This window comes from Coloeus monedula (genome assembly GCF_965178545.1).
Source record: "Coloeus monedula genome assembly, chromosome: 4".
Taxonomy (NCBI): domain Eukaryota; kingdom Metazoa; phylum Chordata; class Aves; order Passeriformes; family Corvidae; genus Coloeus; species Coloeus monedula.
The window spans coordinates 8,680,751-8,695,671 of NC_138784.1; the positions used below are offsets into that span (position 1 = coordinate 8,680,751).

Consider the following 14,921-nt stretch of genomic DNA (forward strand, 5'->3'; position numbering starts at 1 on the left):
CAGACCTATGCCAGTTGTGGGCATCCATAAAGTCACGGTGTGCCTGCCAACAGTTCCTCCACAGAAGCTCCACAGCCTCCACTTTGCTGGGAATCAGGAAAGAAAATCATCTTCCCATCTCAAACTTTGACCTATCCTTCCTTATTTCTCATCCAAATACTGGGACCTCCCTGCTGTGTTCACAAAGAACCTGTAAGTTTCAACTTTAATGCCTTTGTTCTAGATTTCTTTTCAAAATTTTCAAATTTCTTTTCTCATGCTCTTTGTGTGTTTTGATCTCTGTATACACTGTACACCTCTTCTACCAGGCGGAGGGGATTTTTCTCTTTAAAAAGAAAGGGTGCCAACACCCTTGTGTTTGACAGAATCTGACCCTTGAAACATAAATCCCTGTGTCTACTTTGTCTTCTAAGCCATTTCCACTAAAAAAATTTGGGATGCTCTCAGACAACAGTCAGTTCCCTCAGAACAACATTGGACAGGCATGTAAAGCAACCAGATCATTTTTGTTTAAGGCTGATTCATTGCACATTCAACATAGCAAATCAAATTCCCATAAAAGTCTCCAATTTCAAGATTTTCTAAGTTGAACACAGTGTAAGGACTTGGAAGAAATTGCACCTACCTAGTGGATCCTTAATCAGAGAAGGTAAAATTCCTTCAGTGGATAATAACTCAACAGACTATAGGAGTGCTGAGTTCAGTCATGTCAAGAAACTGCACTTTAATAAACACCAGGTCACATACGTGCCTAATCTGCTGAGAACTCTGCATTTTGAAAACTTTCTGTATTTACATGATAGGTTGGAACAGCCCAGCTGATGAATACATAACTATCTGCTGATCAAAAGATCTTTTTCAAGAAACAGTGAACCATTAAGTAAATATGTGGCAATTTTTCAGCCAGTTATTATTCAGACTTCGTTCTGGAATAACATTTTTAAAGCTATTTTTTAATACCAAAATCTAAAGGTTTAGCCACAGCTTTTAGAGAAAGACCATCAGCAAACCAGTGGCTGATGCTAAGCTGAACTGAAGCCAGCTTAATGAAAGAGGAAGAACCTGGGAGATCAAGACCAATATATCAGTGATTGGCCAATTTTGTAGTTTGGGGATGGTGAGGGAACTTAAGTCCACCTGGCCCAGATTTTTGGGAAGTATAAACAGGCCCACCTCAACTGAACCAAACGAAACTACAAAATCTTAACATGACAGATGTCAGACCTTTCCTTTCTTTTTTTTTTTTTCCCCCAAACACTGAAGCAAAATATAAGAATATCAGAAATTGTAATTATGGATAGAGCTTATGCATGCCACCTTGCCTAGCTAACACCAGTAGAACTAATACGGACCATACAGTAGAAAGATCTTTAGAAAACACATTAGTGGATTTCCGTCCAGCTTTCAGGACATTGCATCATTTTACAAAATATATCATTATCATTTGGCAGCACTCAGTTTAATAGGTGGCAATTTCAAAGAGCAACCAGGGACTAAACTAACGAAAATAACCACACAACTCAACTTTGAGAGAACCGTAGAAACACAGAACGGCTTAGGCTGGAAAGAACATCTTGTTCATAACTATATGCTATTTTCCTATAAAATAGGATAGCAAGTTCATAACAGTGGGTGAAATGGACCACCTCAGGCAGCCCAAGTCAGGAAAATTCCAACTTACTTGCTCTGTGTTTGTAACAGCAGGTGAAGTCACTCAAAGGTGATTCTTCAAAGTTTATTCTTCCACTGTGTATGGAAAATGTCAGCTACTACTGCCTTCACTGTTTGCATTACCTTATGGTCTGTGAATCCTGGAGGAGAATCTCATTAAGCCAAACCCTAAATACACACAGGACAAAGACAGACCCAGACCCAAAGAGCTTCAGCTATTTAGGAGAATGACTTTAATTAAGAAAGTGCAAGAGGAAAAAAAGTTAAAATAACCAACTACAGCCAAAATTTTTCAACCAAATGGCCTGAAAACCAGAACTTAAATCCAGATATAGTCTCATAAATAAAAATAATCTATCTAAAGATGCCAGAAATAGGAGTTCATATTGAAGGCCTCATAAACTCTCTGACTTAAAAATGCAGAAATGCAAACAGAATCGGCCTCCTAGCCAAGGATACAGACTGAAGCTCAGACTGTATTCTTAAAACAAGTCTTCCACCTTTCCTCCACCTACCTCAGGCTCAGTGGTGGCCTAGATCTCAACTCAACTTCCACCAGTTTTATGAATTTACACCTGAGTCTCAACATCACCTCTAGGAGCTGCTGATGCCTCCCCTCTTTAATCATCAGTGCTAGGCCTCTGTGTGTGTCTGTTTGCAAATACACATGGTGGGGAGAAGGGATGACTCTCCAATATCAAAAAAATCAGCTGAATGCTGCACTTCCAAACTGAGTTTGGCACACAAAAATCATAGGCTTTTCACAATCCTCACTTATATTATTCATGCAGAATGTACTCAGCTTTCTATTGTTCCTGCTCTCATTATTTATAAATTAGTCTTTGCTTCATCTGGGGATGGAAGTTCCTTTAAGTTTCCTTTACTAAAAGTATTTCTGTAATGAGGTACAGTGCTAGCACTCAGAGGGTTAAAGAAGTTTCTGGAAATGTTTGTGCTTCTGAAAAAAAAACTGTATTTTTTTCCTTTATGGAAGGAAAAATGAACCACTGAATCTTGCTGATTTGTTTTAGTCAATCTGATACACAGGTTCCTAATTCCTTCCTAAATGTTTCAGAAAATAATTAAGTTCTTCATTTTGTTCTCTCTTACTGCAACATTTCTGAATGAAATTTCTTAGTATGTTAAGACTCTTGTTTTTATACCTCACTTAAATATTCCCAGCTCTGTCCCATTAAAAAAAAATAACCTAAGACATGGTGTTCAAATGCTGTGCCTGGCATAAATACTATTTCTCATGACAGGATATGAATTGTTCCAGTAACGGCAGGTCGCTTTTGTTAGGGCCAATACAGCTGCAGAAAAACATATAAGCCTTTGTCTAGCAATATTGCAAATTTCATGATTTAGCTTGTTCGACAGTTTGGACTGTCATCATTAACCCTGGTGATTGTGCAAGATCCCAGTGCATTCCCCCATCTTAGAGTTTTTTCAATCCAAATTGTGTTAATAAACAGTGGGCTGAACTGTTAAAGAAAAAAGTAAGTTAATCACACGACAACTGAATCACTTTTGGTTCCAGAGGACATCCTTCTGTTTTAAAACCAGTATCACCACGGTTTAAAGTGGAGTGGGACTGTATCCTTTACCTCTCCATTCTTTACCTCTTTTACTGCTTTAAAGTTCAAAGGACTTCTTTATGCTGCTACTAAGGCTGAGTATTGCAGATCCAAAACGGGTAACAGGCAGGCTGTCACCTAACATACTGAAACCAGAAAACTGGAGAGATCATCCATATTTTGGAGTGAAAGGAAATAGTTTTTTTGAACTAAGGACTCAAGAAATGTAATAGTTTGCCAGTGAATGGAAATGCATTTACATTTCAGTAATGTTAAGTAAAGGAACAATTCCATCTCTTTCAAAAACCTTCTCCTGTCTACTTGCAAATATCAATGGGCTTTATGAAATGGATGGGTTTTTTCTTTTTAATATCAACCCCTAATATATTAGCTCTTAACTGAAGTTTAATGAAGCCATCCCCAAGAGCAGAATCTTTAAGCCAACAATCTCCATCTTCTGTGGGTTCTCCTAACACTCTGGACTGCCTTCATCTACCCTCTCCCCTCCTCACCTGCTTTTCTCCCTCTGGTAATATTCTGATTTTTATCACACCAGTGCAAACTCTGGGTAACTCCAGTGAACTCCAGGGAAATATATTTCTGGACTTACACCTGCCTAGCCAGCAGAAAATGTAAATTGAGCTGAATAGTATTTAGTTTGCTCATTAAAGGCATTTTTCCCCTTTAATTTATAAGAAAAAAATAATGAAGTCTAGATTGTATTGCTCATACTCATCTTCAATAATAGCATATTCCTCCAAAGACCCTATGGAAAAAAGCTACTCACTCTTTCACTCAAAACATATGAGGAGAACTTGGTCTGCAATTAGTAGTGGAGAGAACAAAAAAGTATTTCTTTCAACAAAGATAAGCCCTGTAGGTCATTTGAAGGAGGGACAGTAGTGCAGAATTTCAAGTGGTTTTTGAAACAGCAGCTTTTATAAAATATATTTGCAGTTTAAGTGACAAGTTTTGTCTAAGAAGACAAAAAAGAAGATTGCAAATGCTTCTGTCACTCCTATATTCAAATTAGTTTTGGAGGGGTGAAAGATGAGAGATTAAAACAACTCCATGTAACATGAAGAGTAAATAACATTCAAATCTGGAAACTCATCGGTGTGTGCGATGAGGACGATGCTGAGTGCAGCACATCCATGGAACAAAAGTGCAGTGAAAAAAGCTGGGGTTGTTTTCCATTTAAATCCATGCCTATTTAAAAACAGTCATATCTGAATTTCTAAGAGCATGCAAAATCACTATGCATTTACCACAATAAATGCCTTTTTCATCAACTAACAAAACAGAACAGATACAAATGAACCAATCAGGGATTTCAAGAGAGCCATCAGTGTTAGAAAAGCTACACTGCACATTCCAGTTGAGTCACCACAGAGGAGAAAAAAAAGAAAGGGAAAAAAAGGGGAAATAAATTACTGTGTGCAACTCCATCTGCAAACTGCTTCTCCCGCACTGGTATGTAATAAAACGTGTTGCTAAGATACAAGCTGCTAAAGAAGTTCATTAAAGGACACTTTAAACAAAGCTGCCAGACTCTTTTCCCTTTAAAGACTGCTTATTTGGTTCTGTCCCTTGTGTTTATAATTAGATCCTCTCTATGAGAGATTATGTTCCATTCAAGCCCACTCAGCAAAGAATGTTAATAAAATAATGTAAATAAGGCACTGGCTTAGGTTGTATATATTTATGGGCTGTGGAGCTGTTGACAGAAATGCATCTAGACTCCACTTGCATTTTTAAATGCAAAATAAATGCTTTTCCAAGTAGTTTTTCCCTAAGCTGGAGAGCAGAAACATTAGCTTCTGCACCCAGCACTGTGACCTAACTTTTAGAAAATACTTTTAAGCAAAGAAAATTGGCTTCTTGACTAAAGTTTGGAGTTTCTGAGGTGCCTCTCATATAGGCTTTTATGTAAGAACCTTTGTTATCTACACTGAAATAAAGGACAAAATTGTTTATGTCTTTCCCCTGGCAATCCTTCTATTTTTCCATCTGTATACAAGTCCCTAGATGCGTGTTAATGATTTGCAGAATTTCCTTGATCTAATATATTCACAAGTAATCTATTTTGTCACATTTTATTGCCAGGAAAGATATGTTATCAAATAGGTCTTTATCTGACTTTATGTAAAATACTTTTACTCTCCGTAGTAACACTTGCATAGTAGGTGTATTTTGGCTTTGTTTTGGTTGAAGGGAAGAGAATGGGAAAGATGTACTTTGCTTTCAGTCATCGTGGTGAAATGATATCTAAAGAAATAATTTCAGCATTTATCTGTTTGGCACTTAATAACACACAAGATGCATAAATAACAGATGAGAGTTAGTATCAGTGATTATATAAGAAATCTTACTTGTCACTTTGTAACCTGCATCTCATACTAAATTCTGTATTGCAGTCTCCAGTATGTATTTATTTTTAATTACATTTTCAGGCTCATTTACATGCGCATATTGGCTTTCTGCCTGAATGATATCAAAGAGAAAGACCTCATGCTCACACCCAACCACACACACACACAGAGAAGCACATTTATACACAGAGACTGTAAATTTCTGAGAATGGGAGCTTCTCTCCTCCTCATTCTTAGAAAAGCTTTGACTCACCAATAAATCTTTAGGCACTCTTAGCTGATTTGAAGTGCTTCAGAAAAACAGAATGTTATAGAAAATGCAGGTTAATCTCTGCTGCATGTCAAAAGTATCAATGATTCTCACTTGACTCAATTATTCGAAATGTAATATACAATTTCACTTTCTGCAACCTTGTAAGACTTCTCATTGATAGCTGACTTGCACAGAAAGGCAATTCCACTCCTTCTTCCTGGATAAGAGGTAAGCTACATCACAAAGTACAAACAGGATCAAGCTAAATCAACGTGGAAACGAAAATAACTTATACACAATATAGATTTAACTTCTGTTTCAAGGCCAATTATATTCTTCTCTCAATTAAACACAAGCAATCAGACCAACCTTCAGGTGAACACACTGTTCTGGCCAGAGCCTCAGTGCCCAGGCTCCTAAAACTGAATTACAACTCTGAAAATAAGATTGCCTCTCAAAAGCCTAAATTAACACCACCCATGATATCTACAGAGTTCTCAAGTACTTATTGTTTTGATTTTACTGCAGCTGCACTTACGGTCAGTCCTCTGATTTACTTTAATTCAGTCAAAGGACTGTTTCATAGTTTAAACTTGAACATATATTTAAGTTCTCCATGGGTTAAAAAAGAAAAATACATGCTCCTATTTCCTAGTCCTCTGTCTATTAATCAGAAGGGTCTGCCTGTACATGTGCATAAAGCCCTGTGGTACATATTAGATTTCAATAGATGCTTACTATTGGCAGTTGCAGGTTGGAGCGAGAACTAAGCCGCATCAGCAATTTCATATGACACTCTGGAAATTGCTACTGCATAACAATAAGCAGCTGATTCAAAAAAGAGAGGGGTGGGGGAGAAAACATTTTTCACGAAGTACATTTTGACTCAAGAAGAACAATTACAAATAAAATAGTAGTACCACCTAAAGTTTAAAAAAATAAAAAACTTTTTAAAATATATAAAATACATGTATATACAGACATATAAGAGAAGTGTGTGATGAGGATTGGATAGACCAAACATGAGTCTGTTACACTGAAATAACTGTCTAATAGCAGAATGACAAATTTGCATTTTAGTTAATCCAATTCTGGGGTTTTTATGTTCTTCTTTGTTCTTATCTTAAACTTGCAGCCTGTTTTCATACTTCCCTTACCTCCAACTCTTCTGCCTGTACCAGTTGCCCTCCTTGACATCATGGCCACACATACACCATTTACCATGGCCTTGTCTTATCAATTTGCAAATTTCTAGCCTTTAACTCTATTGCTTGAAAATTTCGTTGGTGCTTCAGATTTTTATTTTGGGGTGGAGGGAAGAGAGAGGTATCATTTTACAATCAAGTACAAAAATTTATCTTTGATCACAAAGAGAAAGGCATAGAGAGAAAAATTAAAAGTAACTTTGTATGAACATGTCATTATATGCCTTCTTGCTTTCAACTTGAAAATCAAATCTACAATGAGATGAAAAGGGATTTTCTCTGCTTGAACATAGGAGAAGTCTGATGCAGTATCCCACGGAAATGTCATTTAAAACCACCATTCAAAACCCTTCTCTAGCATCATTCTATGGAAAGGAGACATTCCCCTTTCTTCCACAGATACAAGGAGTCTGTGCACCGGATCCTGAAACAAGATGAACTGGTTTAAACATCTGCCATGACATACTGTTCTGGATGAGCCACACACATGGCATGAACCAGTGGAGATTTGATTCCATCAAACCAGAGCTCCTGACAAAGACTCCTGCAGAAGCACCACTTAACCGCTGCCCAAGTATCTACTGAAAAATTTTAAAAAATTCTAACTCCAAGACGCAGAGTTCCTACATAGAACTAAAGTTTCTTTAAAAGAGTCTCCCTACTAAAGGATTATGTATATCTGAACAAATACCTGTTTGCTGCAGGTATAAATTAGGTATTTTACAGTGTGTAACAGGTAGCAAGTGTTGTTAGTGTAAAACCAGAACTGAAATTAAAAGGTATTGTTGGCGTAATTTCTTTTTCTGAAGAGATAAAGGCATAGTAAGGAAAAAATTGCTAAATCACAGGGATAATCATCATAGCCAGCTCCTCTAATGAGGCATCATGGGATTACTAGAGTTATTATAAGAGTCATCTTATTGAAGAAATTCAAAGTTAATTGAAATCAATTGTACTGTTCTGACAGCAGGTGTTTTAAGTGGCTAAAATATCAAAGTGAACTCTTTAAAATAGTTAGAATGAATGTAACATTCTCTTTTCAACTCTTAGCCCTGCCAAGTGATACTGTACGAGTACAGAAAAGTGTACAGTCAAAGAAAAATGCTGGAATGAAATAGCATTTCCCATGCCAGTCCAGCAGCTATCAAACAAAATGGGGTTCTAGGACACATTTTTGTTATGGATGTGCAAATTCCATGGATCTTATAAGGGCAACCCAATGGCAGGCTGAAAGCCGTATTTCCATTCCTCCATGAAAATGTCCTTTATTACCCTTTTTCTTCAATATGAACAGGGAATCTCAATATGCTGTTACTGAAAGCACAAACAGAATGCTAGGATTGTCATTATGCAAACTACATTCCTAAGCTTCTCCTCCAAGGGCCTGAAGGTAAATCCTTCTCTAGTTTTTTCCCTCTTTCTGCAGATGGCAAAACAAGCAATACATTGCCACCTGATTTTGCAATTAGAAAAAGAAAAAAAAGGAACTGAAGCTTTCTGAACTACAATCCAGAACTAATCTTTACTCTGATCCAGTTCATTTTATTTTGCAATTGTTCAGGATTCCCAGCAACGTCAACAGGACCTCAATGTGCAGAAGAATGGCAAAGTCAAGCTGATATTTAATACCTGTTGTCTTTGTGTTTATAGACTCAGTGCAGTGATAGAAAAGTTTAATACTCCACCTGGGAGCCCATCACACTGCCTCCCCTGACATCTAGAGCCAGACATGGATGCAATTCTTGTCACAGCAATAGGGAGGGCTGTGCATACCTTGGATCAGAGTTTGACATCAGCTTGACCTCAATCTGGAAATGCCTTTCAGATTTTACCTGAGTTTTCACTGAAGCTTATAACCCTTATTTTTCCCTAATAATTTTGAAAGAATCCAACCATAGGAAATACTGAGCTCTGGCAATATCAATAATTTACTCTTTAACTCACGTAAACAATCCTGCCATTTCCAGGCACAGCCCAATACGAACTTCAACAAACACAAAACCCACTTCCTCCTCTTCCCCAAAACAAAGAGACAACATCAGCACAATGAGATGTCTTGAGTTAAACCATCTCCAACAACTTGCACAAGAACTGTACTTGAATTTTAAGAAGTCTAACACTTTCCACAAACAGGTTTTGCTGGTGACCATCACAGGCAAAATACAGTCAGATTTAATTTCAGATATACTACCCAAAAAAACCCTGAACCAGCAATAACACAGGCTGGGAGAGTCTGCCTGAAACTAATGTTGATTTTCTGCATAGATAGTAAATTATGTTAAAGAAATGAGGCAGTGCACAAGTGAATGGCATAATGTCTTTCAGGAAGGCATATTTTATTACTGTGCTCCAAGACAGGCTGTCTGAATTCAGAGATCATCACAATCAAAAATATTGTGGCCCACACATGCTCATTGTTAATTTTTAAGACCTGGCTTGCCACCTAACTCTTAGATCAGCAAGTAGGAACAAGTAACAAGGAACTTCCAATGGAGGTTAAAGATTTGTTTATTTGTTTATCTTGATTTATTAATTAATAATAATAATTAATAAATAATTAACTTTCTAGAAGTAAAATACCCTTAACAACTCTTTAAGGACATAAAGAGCAAGAAACACATGCAGCAGAGCACCTCTGCTGTGCTATTAAGGCCAATGCTGGCTCTCCTGATGGCTCTTTTATTTACATAGAAGTGCTTGTTGCTTGACAATTTAAATAAAAAATGTTACTGCTGCTCTGCATGTGCTGTAGATTGAAGTTGTAAAACCACTGGACTAACTAATGGAGTCTTCACACATCATATCTTGTTAAAGAAGAAGTAACCCACTCTCAAAGGTGATAACAATTAATCAAAACTACAGCATCTGAAGGATGTACTTGTGACAGAATTCTAACTTGTCTTTCTGAGTTGGATGCCAAATTAAGAACTGATTAAAGCTGTTGCCTTCCAGTAATGAAAATAATGGATCTACATTACTTATTTGAAGACACTGAAAAATATTAAAACTATGCTAAATTCTCTAGCTCTCTAACCCACCAACATAAAAGAAACATTGACGACTAGCCAGGGATCCTTAATTAGGATGCAACTTTAAATCCAGCTGTGCATAAAAGTCTACTTCATAAGATTCCCTCAAAAGTTGAGTTTGTCATTCAGTTCTTTCTTGTCTTCATTTGTAACTTTCAAGAAAAGTACACATTGCCACAAATGCCAATGTCTAAAATGGAAAAGTGATGAATATGGGCACTGAGAGATAACACTCACTCCAGCTATGTTTCTAACAGGTGTAGATGGGTTTTTTTTGTTTGTTTTACTGATTCATCATTAACATGTACAGTTGAATTGAAATGCAATTTTAGGCTCTTTTTTATTCAGTGCATGCACAATCAAAGGTATACATTACCGAATTATGAATTAGTTGTGCCTAAACAAATCGGGGGGGGGGGGGGGGGGGGGGGAAGGGGGGGTAAAGGTGGATGGAATGTAAATACATATGTAAAAATAACCTCCCTACTTGAACTGCCTATTTAAGTTTACACTGGTGTTCCCATGAAGGTGAGGGCTTGAAACCATCAAATAGCTCCACCATTATCCCATCTGTTGTCTCAGGAGTCCTCAGTGCTCCTTCTCTATACCCTCAAGGATGCAGAGTTCATTTATAAGCCATTACCTAAGGAGCAACTACTAATTATAGCAAATCTGCACAGTTACATGATGGGTTTGTGACTTGGTCACAAGCTAAGACCTCCAAACTCATTTCACTTGTGACCTGAGAAAGATTTCAATGTAGACCACTGGAGGTGGCAGCCTGTAGCACGAGGACACCACACCACCAGCCAGGCTCTTAATTATGAGCTCTTATTGCACAGGATGTCGAAAACAGTAAAACAAATCTAGGGTTCTGCCTAAAAATAGGAGGTTTCCTGCTAGGCCAAACTTGCTGTTTACAGAATTTAGTTATTTTATGTTTAATTACTTCACTGTCTATAGATTTATTTACAAGATTATGAGGATGGCAAGTCATAAATATATGACGATTGCTTACTAGTTAGTTTGGATTATACATAAATATGCTGTGCAAGCTTAGCAAAAACCTTTTTCCCCAAGCTGAATCAGAATATTCAAACTGTATTTTCAAATGTGTTTCTCTGCCTTATCTAAATTCCAACATGACATATAATAAATAGCTTCTCATTTACTATAATCATAAAAATTTAAACAGCCTTGAAATAGTTGCTACAATATAGGGGGAAAAGATCAAATCTATGTTCCAAATACCCACTTAGAACAGTAAAACTATTTTGACATCGAAGAAACAATACATAAACATGCATTGTTGCAGGAAAGGCTGTTACCTTATTTAAAAAAAAAAACAACAAACCTTCTACCCAGTATAGTAGTATTAGAGTCAACAATTTGCTGTTTTACACTGCAAAACAAGGACTAACAGCCCTTACATATGATGTAGTGTCAGATTCGCTTTAAAAAAGAAAGTATGTGATTTGATTCTATACAATGATTAAACATCTTTGTGCTCTGCTGAGTAGGGTATTCTCTCCCCTCCCCCCTCCAAAAATGGCATCAAAGCAATCAAAATGGTAATGTTCAGCATGAATGGGGCCCCATCCCCCACTGGCAAACTCCGCAGACTTTTCTCCATGTTAGGAGCAACCAACACCCCTTCCTCACAAAATGGAAGCTTCCACTACCAAACTGAGAGTGCAGACAAATTCTCATTACAATAAACTGGGAGGAAAAGGGTGGCGTGCAGCCATCGCCCGCAGGCACGCATCACACAGGCACTTTGCAACTTTAACCACAACTCCAGCAAAACAAAACAAAACACACACCAAAAAAAAAACAATTCTTTTTTTAAAAAAGGGACAGGGAAAAGCGGGGGATCGGCACACGTGGCCCCTTTCCCCGTCCCCTCGTCCGGAGGGAGGGAGGGACGGAGGGAGGGGGCGGCTTCGAGCTGGCGGGCGCTGTCCCCAGCCCCGGTGCTGAACGGAGGAGCCGCGCTCGAGGCCGGGGAGTAGTGCAGCCCGTCACCGCCGCGGAGGGCCCGGGGGAGACCGGGAAAGTTCAGCCCTGGGGCGCAGAGTGGGGCTTGGGCCGGCAGATCTCCCGCTGGCTTTTCCAACTGCCTTTCCCGCGCTCGAAGTGCCCGGAGAGAGGCCGAGGGGCGCGGGGAGTTGGGCGAGTGGGATTGCGAGAAGGAATGCGAGCGGCGCTGTCCGCGGTGCTGAGCGCCCGCGCCCCCGCCGCCCCCCGCACCAAAACTTTCCTTCCGGGCTCCTCTCGGGCAGAGCAGCGGCCCGGGGGTCACCCGGCCCAAAAACAGCGATGAGAAACTTTGGGAAGGGCGGGGGGGGGGGGGGGAGGGGGGGGGCGTGGAGGGGAGGAGGTAGGGGGGAAGGTCCCTGGTTTGTTCTGTTTCCCTCCTCCGTTTTGGTGTTTTTTTTCCCCCCCTCCCCCCGGCAGCTGAAACAGGTTAATCTGATTTTATTCGTATTTTTGGAAAGAGTTGAAAAAAGTGGAAGTGCCTAAGTGAACTCGAATCAAAAGCCAACACGTCAGATCAGACCAAGGCAAGAGAAAGGCAAATGGGGAGGGAAAAGAAGAAAAAGAAAACAAAAAGAAAAGAAATAAAGTGATCAATAAAAATCAGTTTTGTAATTAAACCCAGAAATGGCTCTGAACGGGGCTCCAGCCTCCTCCGTCCCAACTCTTGCTCTGCACATTACACAGAAGTGCACAAAGTAGCCCAAGACAGAATTTTCCATATTCCTAAAACATGTCGACCAACTCAAAATGGACGCCTCTTTTTTTTTTTTTTTTTACGTTTTAACTACTGCTTATTTTTTTACTACTAGTACTGAAATAATTCTTCCCCCCAGCAAGACATCAGAGAATCCGACCTCATTATAAAAACATGCATTTTCTGACTCTATGCAAAAGAAAATGGATGTTATATCCCCTGCCGTATTTTTCAGCTAATGCAGACACTTTTCGGATGTTTAGCTAGTGCATCGTAAAAACAAGAAGAAAAACCAAACACAACTGAATCGATCTGTTCCTTACTTGTTTCTCATTAAGAGCTGTTATTCTTGATTGCCTTTCATGGATTTGTTTCTTAAGATCCCCGTTCTGCAAAAACGGCAACAAGACGCATATTAAAGGCAAAGTGCAAACTAACCCCTGTAATGAATAAACTTGCGAGCTAAAAATTGTTCAAAGGCAAAACCATTCCACCGAAGCCGTACGGAAGCATGCACACAAAACACCCTCCTTAGCAAGAAAGCTCAGTGCAGACTACAAAATGAGATCTCTTACTGATAAAGTTTCTCATCCTGCTGTCCCAGCACAACTGCGCTTATTACGGCAGGGATAAAATACTGAAGAAGAGAAAAAAAAAAAAGGATCTGCATTTACCTGTGGATCTTGCTTCATCTGTGCAACTAGTTTCTATTAAAAAAAAAAAATCACCCCCAAAAAAGGAGGAATTTAGTAACTGTTTCAAGTTTAATGGATTTTTTTAAATGTATGTATGTGTGTGGACGGGGGAGGGAGGGGGGTAAGGAACAAAGAGGCAAGTAAACACTGCGAGTCAGTTTCAAGCAAAGCTCATAAATATTCAAGTCTCGTCCTAATCTCTCCAACACGCACGCACACACACACACACACACACACACTCGCTCTCTCTCTCTCACGCTCACGCACACTCACACGAGCACCGACTGCAGCGTTGACTCCGCATCTCCACAACACACACACACAAAAAACTCAGCCAAACAATCCGCAAAAGTACTTTGGGGAAGTGCTCGCCATTGCGGCGGGGGGCCGGGGGTCCCCGCCGCGCCCCCCCCCCCACGCCCCCTCCCCTGGTCGCTGCGGCACGAAGGCTCTCGCCGAACATGCAACACCGGTCCTGTGAGCCCCGATCAGAGGCAGAGCACGGCTGGTTGCCTCAGCATTTCATTCTTTTTACCTGGTGACATTGGATTTCCACTTTTAACGCCTCCTGCAAGCTGTGTAGTTCCATCCCTGCAACTTGCCAGGCACTTTCCTGCCACTTTCAGATCCGAGTGAAGTTTTTTTTTTGTTTGGTTTGGTTTTTGGTTTGGTTTGGCTTTTTTTTTTTTTTTCCACTGCCTTTCTTTTCTTTTTCTTTTTCCTTTTTTTTTTCTTTTTTGGCTTTTTTGTTTTGGTTTTGTTTTTTCTCTCTCGCTTTTTGCAACCGACCCGCCAGCCAGCCAGGCAGCCACCCCTCCCTCGGCGGAAAAATGGAAGAAAATAATTTTTAAAAGTAACCAAAAAAAAAAAAAAAAACAGGAAAAATTAATTAATTTTTTTTTTTAAAAAAAGGAGTGGCGGCACCAAGAACAACAATACTAAGGAAAAGCGGCAGGACAACCGGCAGACACAAGTACTCGGTGTGCACGGCAAGTTCTTCGCCTCTTTGCTGGGGACACGGACTCATCACTCACTTTGCGCCGAACTGGGGGGGCCCCTCCCCGCGCGCCTCCGCCCGCGCGCCCCCTCGCGTGCCCTCCACCGCCCCCGCCCCGCCCCGCGCTCGCCCCGCCGCCCCTCGCCGGCCCCCGCGGGCCGCTCCAGCGGGGCCGGACCGGGAGCCGGGGCCCGGCAGGGACTATATTTCCTGGTAGAGCGCGCGCGCCGGGATCCGCTGCTCGGGGGGGAGAGAGTTGTGACACGGCTTTGGCGCGCGCGCGCGCGCGGGTGCCCGGATGGAGCGGGGGGCAGGGGGGTTCGCGGCTCCGCGCGTGCGCGGAGCGGCTCCTGCTGCCACCAGCGCCGCCACAACAAAGTGGCGAGAG

The 14,921-nt window shown here is 40.3% G+C and overlaps 1 protein-coding gene across 3 annotated transcripts in view; it reads right to left on the reverse strand.

Moving 5' to 3' along the window:
- PHF21B (PHD finger protein 21B) overlaps nucleotides 1-14,125 on the reverse strand; it is a gene marked incomplete at both ends in the record, with an annotated part of 188,857 nt that extends 174,732 nt beyond the window's left edge. For 2 of the 3 annotated variants that reach the window (XM_082279818.1, XM_082279817.1), the window contains 3 exons: nucleotides 13,165-13,230; nucleotides 13,516-13,548; nucleotides 14,072-14,125. In XM_082279818.1, coding sequence (XP_082135944.1) covers nucleotides 13,165-13,230; nucleotides 13,516-13,548; nucleotides 14,072-14,125 — 153 coding nt within the window. The remainder of the gene's footprint in view (nucleotides 1-13,164; nucleotides 13,231-13,515; nucleotides 13,549-14,071) is intronic. The other variant, XM_082279819.1, reaches the window with a different exon arrangement.
- Between the last annotated feature and the right edge of the window lie 796 nt (nucleotides 14,126-14,921).